Source organism: Acomys minous (genome assembly GCF_964271855.1).
Source record: "Acomys minous genome assembly, chromosome: 10".
NCBI lineage: Eukaryota > Metazoa > Chordata > Mammalia > Rodentia > Muridae > Acomys > Acomys minous.
The window spans coordinates 33866249-33882049 of record NC_140491.1 but is presented as its reverse complement, the minus strand read 5'-3'; the positions used below and the strand labels follow the sequence as shown (position 1 = coordinate 33882049).

The following is a 15801-nucleotide window of genomic DNA, read 5'->3' as shown; positions in this document are numbered from 1 at the left end:
GGGGGAGGAGAAGGTTGGGGGCTTTAGCCAAAGTACATGCCTTTTACTATTAACGTCCCCTCCCCACAATGGTCTGAGGCCCCTGGGTTGTAGCTGGTAGGGGAAGAGCATCATGGTTTCGTGACAGGAGCTGCTGCTGAAAGCAAACATGGAAGAGCTACGGTGTGCCATGCCCCGCTTACGCAAGGATCCACAAGTGCAGGTAATGCCCAGCCTCCAGGTCACAGTGGCATTTTTCTCGTACCATAAGTCTTTCCTCTAAGGCTGGGGCTGTAGTTCAGTTGGTGGCCTGGCGTTGTGAAGCCCTGGGTTTGATCTCAAGTACCGCATAAACCAGGAGTGCTGGCACAGGCCTGTGACCCCAGGAGTGCTGGCACAGGCCTGTGACCCCAGGAGTGCTGGCACTGCCTGTGACCCCAGAAGACAGGTAGACACGGAAGGATCAGCAGTTCAGGTCATCCCTGCCTAGCGGCCACATGGACCACAACACACCTGTGGAGATCAGAGAACAGCTTACAGAAATTGATTCTCTTCTACCATATGGGTCCTAGGGATTGAAATCAGGGCATCAGGCTCAGCAGCAAGTGCCTTTACCCACTGGCCCATCTCCTCAGATCCATACAGAAAAACAAAGACTGAGTGTCATGGTTCATGCCTTTAATCCCAGCACTCAGGAGGCAGAGGCAGCCTACATCTTTTTGAGTTTGAGGCCAGCCTGGTCTACATGGTGAGTTCCAGGCCAGCCAGAACTAAGTAGTGAGACCTTTTTGTTGTTGTTGTTGTTGTTTTGGTTTTTTGAGACAGGGTTTCTCTGTGTAGCCGTGGCTGTCCTGGACTCAGTTTTTAGACCAGGCTGGCCTCAAACTCACAGCGATCCAATTGCCTCTGCCTCCCAAGTACTGGGATTAAAGGCATGCGCCACCACTGCCCAGCTGAGACACTGTCTTAAAAAAATAAAATAATAGGCCAGGCGTGTTAATCCCAACACTCTCGAGGCAGAGGCAGGTGGGTCACTGTGAGAGTTCAAGGCCAGCCTGGTCTAAAAATTGAGTCCAGGACAGCCAAGGCTACACAGAGAAACCTTGTCTCAAAAAAGCAAATAAATAAATAAAAGAAGAGGGTGACTATGGACTAATACAAATAAGTTCTGTCCTCAGAGAGACTTATTCAGGAGTGGGGCCATCTGGGGCAGCTCATCCACACAGGCTCTGTCTGCTGGGTTGTCCAGGGCTATGTACCCTAGTCAACAACATGCTTGGTGTTGTGATGGCTGCCTGTATGGGCTCCACACTAGGACTTAAAGTCAAAGGACAGGGACTAGAAAGAGAGCTCAGAGCTTAAGGGCACTGACTGCTCCTCCAAAAGTCCTGAGCTTATTTCCCAGCAACCACATAGTGGCTCACAACCATCTGTGATGCTCTCTGATGCCCTCTTCTGGCCTGCAGGTGTACATGCAGGCAGAGCATTGTACACATAATAATAAAGAAATCTTTTTTTTAAAAGATTTATTTATTTATTTATTATACAGTGCTCTGCCTGCATGTACACCTGCAAGCCAGAAGAGGGCACCAGATAACATTATAGATGGTTGTGAGCCACCATGTGGTTGCTGGGAATTGAACTCATGACCTCTGCAAGAGTAGTTAGTGCTCTTAACCTCTAAGCCATCTCTCCAGCCCCACAAATAAATAAATCTTTAAAAAAAAAAAAAAAGTCGAAGGACAACAGGAGACATTCAGCCCAAGAAAAGGGAATAGGGCCGGTGAGAACTCAGCCCTGGGGGTTAGCCAAGCAAAGGGATACTGAACCCCGAGGAAGTTAGCCAACCTATCCAGGGACTGCTGTCCCTAGGTCTAGCACACCCTGTCCTTGTTCCTGCCCAGGAGGTTCAGCACCCCAGCAAGGTTTAGGAGTGCAACGGAAGACAGAATGTCATCCCGAGGAGCCAGGGTAGGCACATGCAGATGGGCAGCTAAAGTGGGGACAGAGGAGAGTGCTGGGCAGGCACAGATGCCAGACTACCTCTGCCTGACTTGCAGGACGTCAAGAAGCAGCAGCAGCAACAGCAACAATCTGCACCCCGGATACGCAGGACTCCAAATCTGACCTTCTACAAGGTGAGGGTCTCCTGGCCTAGGAGGCCTCTTCCTGGGACTTCCCATCTGCCTTACCCAAGGAAGGCCCTGAGAGGGCCCCCGTAGGCGGCTTCACCCTTGAAGCAGGGAGAAGTGCCTCGGTCAGGCAGGGGACAAGGTGGAAGGGCAGGACACTCGCTGATGAGACACCATCTCTCCCCTCTGCCACAGCCAAACAGCTTCCCGGTCAAGCTGAACACAGCCACCATCCTTCGAGAAGGGGCCTTGTACCAGCGGCAGGTGGAGAAGGAGCTGCAGAGGTGAGGGGCAGGTGGAGTTCCACCCTCAAGGGCGGCGTCCTTAAGAGAAAAGCCTAGAGCAAGAACCTGTCTTCAGGCTGCTCGACACAGAGCAGGGGGCAGCTCTGAAGATGTTGAGGAAAATGTTTGTTTGTTTTGAGACAGGGTTTCTTTCTCTATGTTATCTTGGCTGTCCTGGACTCGCTTTGTAGACCAGGCTGGCCTCGAACTCACAGCGATTCGCCTGCCTCTGCCTCCCGAGGGCTGGGATTAAAGACGTGTGCCACCACACCCGGCCTGATGTTGAGGAAAATGTAAGCAAGGCCAGGGAGGGGCATAGTAGGTCCTCTTTGTTTTTGTTTTTGTTTTTGTTTTTGAGACAGGGTCTCTCTGTGTACCCTGGCTGTCCTGGAACTCACTCTCTTGACCAGGCTGGCTTAGAACTCAGGGATCCACCTGCCTCTGCCTCCGGAGTGCTGGGGTTAAAGGCGTGTGCCACCACCACCACCCATCTGCTGGTTCACATATTAATCTTAGCTCTCTGACGGCTGGGAAGAGAGGATAGAGTTTACTCACAATCACATTTACATATGTTTACTAGTTTATTGTAAAAGATATTATGGCTGATACTGATGAAGAGATGCATAGAGCCAATAGAAGAGTCAGTGGATGCCTCCCTACTCTAGGAAGATGCACCACGCTCTAAGATCTTTTATCCGCTGAGCCGTCCAGGAGCTCACACCAATCTTGGCATTTGCAGTCTGTGGAGACCTCAAAGGTAGATGTGTTTGATTGCCATGTTGGTAAAGGGGGAAACCAGCTTCACCATCAATTCCCTCTGCCCATCCCCAGATCCCAGAACGCTACTCCTGGTTTTGTCTCAGTCTTTCTGGTGACCCGCTCTACCCAAAGCTACCCAGGGGTGGCCAGCTAGCAGTCAAACAAGCAGCCAAGGACCAAATCCATGACTGACAGTTCCACAGTCTACGCCCTGTCTTCAAACATGCATCCTTTACAGGGGAAGGATAATGTGACCCAGAAGATGTTGCCTGTGATGTTGCCCTATTAGAACCGTTCTCTGGTTCTGTCACCACAGTCCCAGGACTTTCGGGTTTCTGTGAGGGCAGCTCTAAAGGGGAGGAGTGGCTCAGCTTACAGGAGCCTCTCCCCTCCAGGGTGAGGTGTAACTGGCGTAGGTCACTGCCATTTCCTGTTCTGAGCCTCTCGTGATAGTAAAACACTACTGAGTTCCCCTTGTTCCGTGACACATCAGTCCATTCCTACCCCTGCCTGGGCCGTGCCTCACCACTAACACCCAGGCCTTTCCGCGGAGTCTCGGGATCTGATTCCTTGCTGTATACCCTTGCTGGTACAGACCACAGGCAGCAATTCTAGACTACCAAGTGGCTCTTCCTTGGTCCATCCTCTTTTTTTGAGACAGGGTTTCTCTGTGTAGCCTTGGCTGTCCTAGACTCATTTTATAGACCAGGCTGGCCTCGAACTCACAGCGATCCACCTGCCTCTGCCTCCCGAGTGCTGGGATTAAAGGTGTGCACCACCACACCCCCGTCTCACACGTTGCTTCTTTAAAGTGACATCTTTCAGACACTTGGTGGCTTTTCAGATATGCATACCCTTGATGGCCTGGGCAGTTTCCCAGGTGTTCTTAAAGTGAACACGAAGATTTGAACCGCTTGATTTGCATGATTTTGTAGGGGTTTTTTTTTGGGTCAGTGAGTAGCGAACCATCTTCCCAGGTCACCTCTGGCGGTTTACAGGAAGAGCCAGTAAGAACTCTTAAAAGCTAAACCCTCGGCCGGGCATGGTGGCCCACACCTTTAATTCCAGCACCCGGGAGGCTGAGGCAGGTGGATCACTGTGAGTTCAAGACCAGCCTGGTCTACAAAGCGAGTCCAGGACAGCCAAGGCTAACACAGAGAGACCCTGTCTTGAAAAAACCAAAAAAAAAGCTAAACCTTTGGGGCTGGAGAGATAGATAGTTAAGAGGTTAAGAGCACTGTCTATTCTTCCAAAGGTCCTGAGTTCAACCCCCAGCAACCACATGGTGGCTCACAACCATCTATAATGAGATCTGGTGCCCTCTTCTGGCCTGCAGGTGTACATGCAGGCAGAACACTATACATAGATAGATAGATAGATAGATAGATAGATAGATAGATAGATAGATAGATAGATAAGCTAAACCCTCTCCCTTGAATTCCTTCCCCACTTGATTAAATTGCCTACAGAAGTTCAAAGAACTTGGAGACAGGCTTAGTTTCATATACCAATTCATTGTAAAAATCATGACTAAGGGCACAGAGAAGAGCCACACAGGACAGAGAGGAGGAGGAGTCTCAGAGCTTCCCACCCCATTCAGATCACCAGCCTCCAGCATCTTCCATCTGCTCCAGTCTCCAGAAACTCATGTGACCCCTGACCTTTGTGTTGTATGAGGACTCGGCACATGTGTGATTAATAATCACTAATATGTGAAATCCCCTCCCCGTCCTGTCCAGCTTCCCTCCAGCAATGTGAAGGTGAAGCCGACATTTCCAAACTGTGCTCCTGTCTTTCCGGTGACCAGCCACCATTGCTGAAGGTGCCAGAGACCACTAATCCACCCTTGCTTTATTTGCATAGAGAAAGTCATTTTTGCTGCGTGGTGGTGGCACTAATCCCAGCACTTGGGAGACAGAGGGAGGCAGATCTCTGTGAGTTCGAGGCTAGTCTGGTCTACAAAGTGAGTCCAGGACAGCCAAGGCTATACAGAAAAACCCTGTCTCTAAAAACAAACAACAAAAGAAAAAAGAAAAGAAAAAGACACTTTGGTGTTCTCAAGCATTTTAGGCATCCAGTCATATGGCAAGAAGTGGGAATGAAAACCAATTGCATTTCACAGTCTCTGGTGCTGCTATGGTAGGGAGCAGGCTCATGGCCACAAATCCCAGCTCTGTGAGTGAGGAGACAGTCCAGGGCAGGGAGAGCCTTGCCAACACCTGGTCTCCTCCTCTTGCCCACCGTCAGGGTCATTTTGCTCCTTGGACCCCCAGCCATGAGTATTTTTTCGTGTCTATGAGTTGGGCAGTGATAAGGAGCTCAGGTGGCCGACTGGAGAGATGAGCGCGTGAGTAAGCACGTGTGGGCATGGCTGGTGAGTGGACAGACAGGGACAGAGCAAGAATAGACAGAGAAGTGGATGAAGGGTGGGTACACAGGAGAGACAGGCAGATGTAAGTAGGTAGATGTGGTTGGGGCTGAGTGGCATGGCTGGATTTTCTTTGAGGCTGTCCATGTCTGAGAGGACCTGTAGTCGCCCGGTGGTCCTGATCACATGAGGAGCCCTCGGTGCGCCTCTGTGTCTCTTCCCCAGGGTTGATAAGCTTGTGGATGGGGCTGGGGACTTCTCCGAGTTTCTCGAGTGGCAGAAGAAGATGCAGGCGAAGGACCTGGAGGAACAGCTGGCTGCAGGCGAGTGCCGGAGGCTGCAGGGGAAGCTGAGTCACGAGGAGGCCATCTTGGCCCGGCATAACCTCATGCAGGAAAATAAGCAGAAGGCTGACCAGAAGAAGGAGGAGGTGATGTATACTGTGCAGGAGTGGCCAAGGCCATACTTGTGACTCCCGGGAGTCACGAGCCATAGCCCACAGAGAAATAATGAGTACAGCCTGGCAGCAGTGACCCCAGGTCGTCACCCATGAAGACCTACAGGGAGACATGGCTTCTCTGGCCCTACCTCAACAGCCAGGGGTCCATAAGAGTTCGGCCTTAAGTAGGATGAGTGGTGTCCTTGCTCATGCCAAGGGGCCACCCCGGATCAATGGTCTCATCTTTGTCTCTCCTTGCCTGTGTACCACTGATAATAGGAGATGCAGGGAAGATAGGATTAAGGAGGAAGAGAAAGATACCTAAATTTAATTTCTTTTCTTTTCTTTTTTTTCCCTTTGAGCACAACTACTAACGAACCAAAACTGCCCCCACCACCACACCCCCCAGGACCACCAACCACCAACCCCACCTTTTAGGTCTTGTAAATTTATATACTCTCTGAAAAGTTCCCAGAATTGCAGAAACTCTCTGCAGCTGGCAAAACCACACCTCCGCTAGAGAGCATGCAGCAAACCATAGTCAGCTGCTGCAGACAGTGCAAAGCAGCCTCACATCCCCACACCTGGGATTAAATGAAAACATATTCTTATATTTGTGCTGTGTTTTTTTGTTTTGTTTTGGGGGGTTGGGTTTTGTTTGAGGGGAGGATTTGTTGTTTTTGTTGTTTGTTTTTAGAGATAGGGTTTCAATCTGTGTAGCCCTGGCTGTCCTGTACTCACTTTGTAGACCACGCTGGCCTCAAATGACAGCAATCCACCTGCCTCTGCCTCCCGGAGTGCTGGGATTAAAGGAATGCGCCACCACACCTGGCTTCACCTTTATTTATTTTTAAGACAAGGTTTCTAGCTGAACCCAAGACTCATCAATTTGGCTAGACTGGTTGGTGAGTAAATTTCTGTTGCCTGCTTGTCTCTATGAGCCACATAGAGTTACTTGCCTCTACCTCCCAACTGCTAGGACCGAAGACCTGTGTACACCATCACACCTACCCCTCTGTAGCTTTTTAAATTTTGTTGTTCAAAATATTATATGTTTTTAGCCAGTTTTTTATTATTGTAATAAAATACCTAGATAATCAACTTTAAATTTTCGCAGTTTGCAGTACATGGTTTATGGACTGCATTCTTTGGGGCCTGTAGCAGGGCACCAGGGTAGAAGCTCATGATGGAACAAAGCTACAGGAAACAGAAGATACAAAGAAGAGGCCCTGCTACCCCTTTCAAGGTCGCGCCCCTCCTAGCCTAACATTTTCCCATTAGCCCCATTAGTTTTTGCTGGCTCCTAACAGTGCCATTGGCTAGGGGCCAAACTTTAGTTCACGGACCAGTTAGTGGATATTTAAGATCCAAGTTATAACAGTACGTAGCTTACCATAGTCTAATATCGATGTAATTTTGCCAGCTCAAATGAGGTGTAGAAATCATACGCACACACCCCACACACATGTGTGGGCACACACATACACTGGGGAGGGGGTCTAGGTGTGGTGGCTCACACCTGTTAGCATAGTACTTGGAAGATAAGAGGTGGCAGGATCAGGAATTGAAGGTCATTCTCAGCTATAGTGCATATGAGGCTAGCTTTGGCCACAAAACAAGAGGGGCTGACAGGATGGCTCAGGGAGGAGACACTTACAGAGAAAACCCAATGACTTGAGTTCAGTGCCTGGATCGCCACAGTAGAGACAGAACCAACTCCCAAAATTGTCCTCTAACCTCCACACGTTATGACACATGCTTACCTACACTCATCATTAACACACACACACAATTCTTTTTTTAAAAAGCAATGGAATATTTAACCACTGTTCTACAGCAGGTCTTCTAATACCAGAGCCTTTTTTAAAAAAGGTCTATTTATTTATTACGTATACAATATCTGCCTGCATGTGTGCCTGCCCGCCAGAAGGGGGCACCAGATCTCATAGATGGTTATGTCGTTGCTGGGAACTTAACTCAGGATCTTTGGAAGAGCCAGTGCTCTTAAGTGCTGAGCCATCTCTCCAGCCTCCATCACTTGGTTTTTTGGGGAATTTGTTGTTTTTGTTTGTTTGTTTGTTTGTTTTTTGCTACAGGCCAAGTATCACTCCTCTGGACACTTTCTTTGTCTTTAGTTTTCAGGTTATGATTTATCTTGGCACGTTTGAGCAATATTAGCTACTTTCTTGTAGATCTGTCCTGCTTGCTCTCCCCTGGGACTCCAATGACACACATGTTAGGTATTTTGTTATAGACCCTCCAGGCCCCTGATGCTCTCTGCAGGGTTTTCATTATATTTGCCCTCTGTGGTTCAAACTGGACCACCCCTGTTTTTCTCTTTTCCTCAGACCCTCCACTCTGCTATGGATTCACCTGAGTTCATCACTTTTATCATCACTGTGACCAAATACCTGACAGGAGGACCTTAAAGGAGGATTTGTTTTGGCTCCTGGCTTAGAAGCTACAAACAGTCCACCCCAGGGAGGAAGCCAGCTCTATCTATCCATAGCAGCAGGGAGCAGAAAGGTTGGGCCAGACCAATTAGCTACCATCTTCAGGGCCTGCCTACTGTGACTTGCTTCTGCTAACTAGGCCACTGTCTTAAAGGTTCCAAACCCTCCCCACACAGCACCACCAAATATTCAGGCACAAATTGGCAGGGACATTTCAGGTTGGAAACAACGCTATCGAGAATTTGTTTTTCCATGCTAAAATTTCTATTTGGGTCTTCCTGTATTGTCTGTTTGCTAAGTCAAAAGTGTCTTGCTGGCTACAGACAAGATACTCTCACAGCCTCTCCAGGCTTACAGCCTAACAAAGTCTCCCCGACACCCAAAAGTTTTGTGAGTAGAACCCAAGGAGGAGAGTGCCACAGTGAGGGTTGACGGCTGCCAAACCTGAGGACTGTCTAAGGAACCCTGAGCCTTGTCAACACAACTGTCTCCACAGTCAGGCCACAGGAGGCTGGCATCCCAGACCTGGAACTGTGCCCGTCAGTGTCTGTGGGTGAATGCCCTGCTGACCAAGCTATGCATGCCCAGGAGTCTTGCTGTTGGCTCTGAGCATGCCAGGCACACACATTCATTCCTAGAGCTAAAATGTTTGCCTAATGATAACCACATTAGATAACACTATTTGAAAATAAAATTGATTTTAAGCTTTCTTGTGCACTGTGCACTGTACTGATGCTTTTTTACAGCCCTGGCACGTGCTGATCAATTTCAGCTTTTTTTTTCCCCTGTGCAAGGTCCCTTTACTTCCACTTGGCCACAGGTCCCTTTGGCTCAGCTCTGATCTGTTTATATTGCTCCAGACCCTTATGGAGCCTCTTCTATTTGTTTGGTTGGTTGGTTTTTGGTTTTTCAAGACAGGGTTTCTCTGTGTAGCCTTGGCTGTCTTAGACTCCATTTGCAGAGCAGGCTAGCCTCAAACTCACAGTGATCCACCTGCCTCTGCCTCCTGAGTGCTGGGATTAAAGGCGTGCGCCACCACACCCAGCTTTGGTTATATTTTCTAAATAAATTTATCCTCCTTTTAAAATAATTTGATGAACCATGCAAATAATAAGCTATACTGAATAAAGCTCACTTCTTAACCCCTAGTCACAGCAGGACCAATGCAGGGATAGCTGTACTGGTCTCAACACTAAATCCACTAGTGAGAAACATTTTTGCATGCTGGTTGCCATAGGGACCGTGCTTTGGTACATTTTTACCAAAATCTTCATTCAGTCTGATGTAGTTTGGCAGCTCCCGCAGTGCTTTTCCATTTGGCTCCAGTCACACAAAGGCCATCTAGCATGTTCTGTGTTGACTTTTTTTTTCCCCCCTCCAGTGTAGGGAATTAAACGCAGGGCCTTCCACAGGCCAGACAGGGACTTTCTCTCTGAGCTACACCCCCCTAACCCCCTGCTCTGGGTTAGTTTTGAAGTTCTCCCATGCAGGTAAAGTCAAAGCTCCTGCTTGGTGCCACCTTGAAGAACAGGCCTTAGTTGGACGCCGTCCCGTTGTGGGGAGGAGAAGATCTGTGGTGGAACTTAAGAGCTAGAGCAAGGATGCATTCAGTGCCTCTCACCCCTCAACACCCACCAGGCAGAACACAGGCCCAGGTTTCCATCAGAGACAGCCAGGCATCTGACCGTACACTCAGCCAGCTGGCTGCTCTGCCACCCACTTCCCTGGTGATGCCAGTCTTTCTGTGGATCTGGCACAGAAATACGTCTCACCAAACCCCTCACGTTTCCCCCCCCCCCCATTCCCTTCTCTTTGATGACCCTTAGTACTGTGCTGATGCCTATACTGTCACGGATGGTGACCCCCTTTTCTTGAGCCCTTGCCTTGCCGTTCAGTGTGCCTAGTACAACTGAGGAAGTGACATAGCAAGGGAAGTGAAACAACAAAAACCCATTTGTTTTTTAGAAAAAAAGTTAAATGAAACTGAAGCTTAGGAAAGCCCAGATGTTGGGAAATCTATGTATCTATTACCAGAGTCCCAGGCCCGGGCAGGCCTGACTCAGAGAGTTACAACACACTAGTTAGACATTAGACCTGTAGTTTTGGATTCCAAGGTGAACGTAGGCAACACGGAGTTGGTCTCAGGTTTGGAACAATGACCAGAGGCTTCAAGGTTGCTGCACCAATGGTCTACATGTTGTAAAAAGCCGCTGATTGGCCCTGGAGGGATGGCTCAGTGGTTAAGAACACTGGCTGCTCTTCCAGAGGACTCATGTTTGATTCCCATCACCACCTGGTGGCTTACAACCACCTGTAACTCCACTCCCAGGAGATCTGGCCACCTTTTCTGGCCTCCTTGGGCATTGCACCCATGCACATGAAAAAATAAACTGAAAACAAAACACAGAAAAAGCTGATGATTGACAGGTTGTTGATTATGACGTCCCTGCAAACCCAGGAGCCATTGCTGTTATCTTCCTATTTTCACCATTGGGGGGTTGGGGCAGAGCAACAACCTGAAAAGATTAATGTGTCTAGGTAGTAAATGGAGCAAGAATGGGACCCAGAATTAGAGAGTAAAGAAGACAGACACAAAATGGAGGCAACATGGGCATGTGGTTTTTTTTTTTTTTCTGCTTTTAGCTACCCATCAGGTACCTGCAGACTTCAGTCAGTGAACTTAACAAAAGCAACCTCTAAGTTCTTTTTTATTTTTTAATATTTTATTTAATATATGTGCATTGGTGAAGGGGTGTCAGATCTTGGAGTTATGGACAGTTGTGAGCTGCCATGTGGGTGCTGAGAATTGAACCCAGGTCTTTTGGAAGAACAGGCAGTGCTCTTAACCACTGAGCCATCTCTCCAGCCCCTCTAAGTTCTTATTTGCATGGCTTGTTCCCAAGCTGGTGCCTTTTCTGCGGAGCTGTGTCATCTCTCAGCGTCTATGTGCCATGAGCTGACTTTTCCTTTACTCCCAGCATGAAGCTCTCAGCCATCCACTTACCGTGGGCCTGGCTCTCCTATCTTTTGGCTCCAGAGGGCGTGTGACCATGTCTGAGATCCCTGTTATCTCTGTTTAGAGAAGAGGCCCAAAGTGCAGAAACAGGCATCTTCCTTTGGTTTTTTCTTGCTTGGTTACTTGAGGTAGGTATGATAGCTGGTCCATCCATCTCACTCAGTACTTGAGAGACTGAGGCAGAGTTTGAGGCCAACCAAGGCACATAGTGAGGCCATGTCTCCAAATTAACAAAATGACTCTCCATATAGTCTGATAGCCACTTTCGTTGTGTGTGGTTTGGATTTTGTCATTGTTAGGTTTTGTTGTTGTTGTTGTTGTTGTTGTTTGAGATAAAGTTTTTCTGTGTAGCCTTGGCTGTCCTGAAACTCTCTCTATAGACCAGGCTGGCCTCGAACTTAGAGACCCACCTGCCTCAGCCTCCTGAGTACTAGTATTAAAGCATGCATTAACACTGCCCTGCTAGATAGCTTCTTTCTTTCTTTCTTTCTTTCTTTCTTTCTTTCTTTCTTTCTTTTAGATTTATTCATTTTACATATCAGTATTCTATCTGCATGTACACCTGCATGACAGAAGAGGGCATCAGATCACATTGGCTGGTTGTGAGCCACCAAGTGGTTGCTGGGAATTGAACCCAGGTACTCTTAAAGATCAGACAGTGCTCTTAAGCGCTGAGCCATCTCTCTAGCCCCAATAGCTACTTTTGTTGTTGTTTTGTTTTTGTTTTTTGAGACAGGGTTTGTCTGTGTAGCCTTGGCTGTCCTGGACTCACTTTGTAGACCAGGCTGGCCTCAAACTCACATCAATCCACCTGCCTCTGCCTCCTGAGTGCTGGGATTAAAGGTGTGAGCCACCACCGCCCAGCTTCTGACAGCTACTTTCTTATAGCTATCCACATGAGCATTTTTCTAACCTAATATGATATTTCAGTGGGGCAGAGGGTATAAGTCAATGAGAGGGCTCGAGGAAACTCTGAGTTTCAATCTTCAGGATAAATAAAGGTCAAGGTCTGGGCATGGGCAGGTGGTGCATGCCTTTAATCCCAGCTCTAGGGAGACAGGTGGATCAAAAAAAAAAAAAAAAAGATAAAAATAAAAGTCCAGCAGGGTGGTGGTGGGACATGCCTTTAATTTCAGCACTCCTATGTCGAACTAGGAAGATCAGGAGTTCAAGACAAGGCAAGTTCCAGGCCAATCTAGGCTACATGAGGCTCTGTCTCAAAATAAAACACACACACACACACACACATACCTTTTGGTTCTCAAGATCAAATCCATGTGCCTCCTACCAGACTCTCCCCACTAGGTTTCCCCCATTGTGAGCATCTTACTTTCTCAGGTTCTAGAGCTGCTACAATAAAATATTAGAAACACAGCCCGGGACAACCCTGGGAAGAAGGAAGGAAGAAGGAGGACCTGAGGTGGAACTTCCCCTCTAGACCCAACTTCAAAGGAACTGGGTTCTCCAGGAGCCGAGGGCCAGGGCTGGCTGGCTAACCCCCAAACTTCTGATGTATGTTGGGATAGGATTAGAGGGAGGACCCAGCCCAGTTCAGTTCTCACTCTCTTATGTTCTCTGTCCGAGCAGACCGCTGAGCTAATGCTGCAGTGTGCTGAGAGGCGCCTCCAAGAGGAGAAGTCCATGAAAGAGCTGGTGGAGCAGGTCACAGAGGCCCAGAAGAACGTCAGGCTGGCCCAGATGAAGCTTGTGAAGGGCCGGCAGCAAATAGGTACCACAGGGAGTCAGGTGCCACGAGGCCCACCCCGTTCCCTTCCTTCCTTCTCAATTACCAAACAAGCGACTTTGGACAGGGAGGGATGGTACCCCCTAGAGGGTGGGCTAGGGCCTGAGCAGGGACCAAGGCTTGAAGAGGACAACTCCTGGAGACGCAGCCCCTATCCAGTGTCAGCCAGACTATTCACTGTCCTCATCAGCACCTCACTTTATTCCCAAGTTCAGGAGGTGATAGAGGAGAGCCGGGAGTTGCTCCAGCGTAGCACAGAGGAAGCCAGAGAGGAGCAGAGGCGGCGTTGTGAGCTCATCGCCCAGCTGCGTGCACTGGAGACACAACCCACCCGCAAGGGGAAGCTGGTGGACCTTACCCAGGTGAAACCGTGGCCCTTGGAGGCCTCAACTTCAGGGCACCTCCTTGTATATAAAGGTGGCACATGCCTATATTCCCAGCACTCTGGAGGCAGAGGCAGGCAGATCGCTGTGAATTCAAGGCCAGCCTGGTCTACAAACTGAGTTCAGGACAGCCAGGGCTACACAGAGAAACCCTGTCTCAAAAACAGAAACAAACAAAAATGTCCAGAGCCAGAGAAAGCTAAGGGCTAAAGGGGGCAGGCAGCAGCCTGTGTGAGAAAGCAGAGATCTAGGTTCACAGGAGCAAGTAGGGAGGGCTGGGAAGCTTTTGCAACTGACTGCTGGGTCTCACGTAGACCTGAGGGGTGCAGTGTATCCAGCTGGGAAGTCCAGCTGTACTGTAGGGCTCTAGGCTGGAGCTGCCAGTGGGGGTTGCACAGGTATACTGAAGCGGAAGAAAGGTCTTCTTGGTTGAGGGGCAACTGGGCTGTAGAGCTGCCCGCTTGAGGTCTCTCCTGTTATTTGGAAGATCCCGGGATATGGCCTGGAAGGCGAGATGTCTGTTGTGGAACTTAGAGAACGGCTCGCCCTGCTCAAAGAGACCCAGAAACGAGAGTGGAGGGAGAAGCGGGATCACATCATCCAGGACAAGCGAGCCAAAAGCCAAAAGCTACAGAACACAGTGGAGCAGATCTCGCTATGCCGCGCAGCCATGGGCAGAACTGCAGCCTTGAGGTGGGTACCATGGTTCCAGGGAGGGCACCTCCTTGTGTGGAAGGAGCAGAGGAGCCGCAAGTCTGCTATACACACCTTCCTCTGTGGGTGCCCTTGCAAACCGCCAGACAATCCTTTATGGCAATTCTGACATTTTTCTTTTATGGGAGAATTAATCAGTTCTGTGGCAATGGCTTCGATGCCCATCACATATTTGTTTCTCCTGGGTGTGCTCTTTCGAGGGTATTTGGGCTGCCTCCGGAGCTGCAGGGTCTTGGGCCACCGGGAGGTGGGTGACATGCAGATCTTCATTTTGTGGCTGTGGATGCCTTTCAGCACTGCCTTCTTAGTTTCAAGGCCTTTGCTTTGGCTTCGGCTTTGGGAGGGGCAGGAGCTTCCTCCTTTGCTTTCGGAGCCATCTTGGCAAAAAGGATTGCCCATCCTCTGTCCCATGAGTTTATAGAATTCTTTCTGAGCCCGGCGTGGTGGCACACGCCTTTAATCCCAGCACTCGGGAGGCAGAGGCAGGTGGATCGCTATGAGTTCTAGGCCAGCCTGGTCTACAAAGTGAGTCCAGGACAGCCAAGGATACAGAGAGAAACCCTGTCTCAAAGTGTGTGTGGGGGAGTAAGTAGCTTCCCTTTCCTTTTTGTTTTCGTGAGAGTTGGGCATATTCTATTCTGTCAAATCTTTCTCTAATTTGTCACTTTTCCTGTCACTCAATTAGACAACACCTTCAAACATGGGTGCTTCCTTCTACAAACCAACTTCACCTTCCTTTTTTGGGATTAATCACATGTATCTCCACACCTAGACCTAAGCTTTTCTTTACCTGAAACTTGCTTTATACCAGGCTGGCCTTGAACTCAAAGATCTGCTTGCCTCTGTCTCCTGCTATTAAAGGTGTGCTATATTCCAGCTGGATCACACAGACCTAGAAGGTCTTTGGATGTGATCTCTTGCCAGAGCAGCCATGTTCTGAGTTAAAATTCCTCTGCACTATGCAATACATCAATGTCACAAGCACAACCTTTGTGCCATATGTGCCTCTCCTAGCTGGCTACCTGTTTCTCAGTCTTGCAGCCATTTAGAAACAAGTAAGCATAGAAATGGTTGCAGTTACCATACACTTCACTCTTGAGCACTGCTGCCCTACATAAACCACAGAATCATGACATAACTAGCAAAAGTAACCAAAGTCCTCAGGATCATTCAAATACCTGTCTACATTCACACTGCTCCAAGTTTCCCAAGACTACTAGGGCTTTTAAAATACTGTTTGCTATTTTTCCTTTCTTTCTTTTTCTTTCTTTCTTTCTTTCTTTTTTTTTTTTTAAGATTTATTTATTACGTATAGTGCTTTGCCTGCATGTATGCATACAGGCCATGTGAGGGCACCAGATCTCATTATAGATGGTTGTGAGCCACCATGTGTGGTTGCTGGGAATTGAACTCAGGACCTTTGGAAGAGCAGCCAGTGCTCTTAACACCTGAGCCATTTCTTCAGCCCCTATTTTTAATTTTTAAACCAGTAGCTATGTCACATATGGGTGTCTGTGCATATGCACACAC

At 48.6% G+C, this 15801-nt stretch overlaps 1 protein-coding gene across 3 annotated transcripts in view; it reads left to right on the top strand.

Moving 5' to 3' along the window:
• Positions 1–15801, top strand: part of CFAP99 (cilia and flagella associated protein 99) — a 42638-nt gene that overhangs the window by 24583 nt on the left and 2254 nt on the right. For all 3 annotated transcript variants that reach the window (XM_084797802.1, XM_084797803.1, XM_084797801.1), the window contains 7 exons: positions 128–202; positions 2040–2117; positions 2307–2395; positions 5748–5952; positions 13018–13159; positions 13385–13536; positions 14045–14250. In XM_084797802.1, the coding sequence (XP_084653928.1) occupies positions 128–202; positions 2040–2117; positions 2307–2395; positions 5748–5952; positions 13018–13159; positions 13385–13536; positions 14045–14250 (947 nt within the window). The remainder of the gene's footprint in view (positions 1–127; positions 203–2039; positions 2118–2306; positions 2396–5747; positions 5953–13017; positions 13160–13384; positions 13537–14044; positions 14251–15801) is intronic.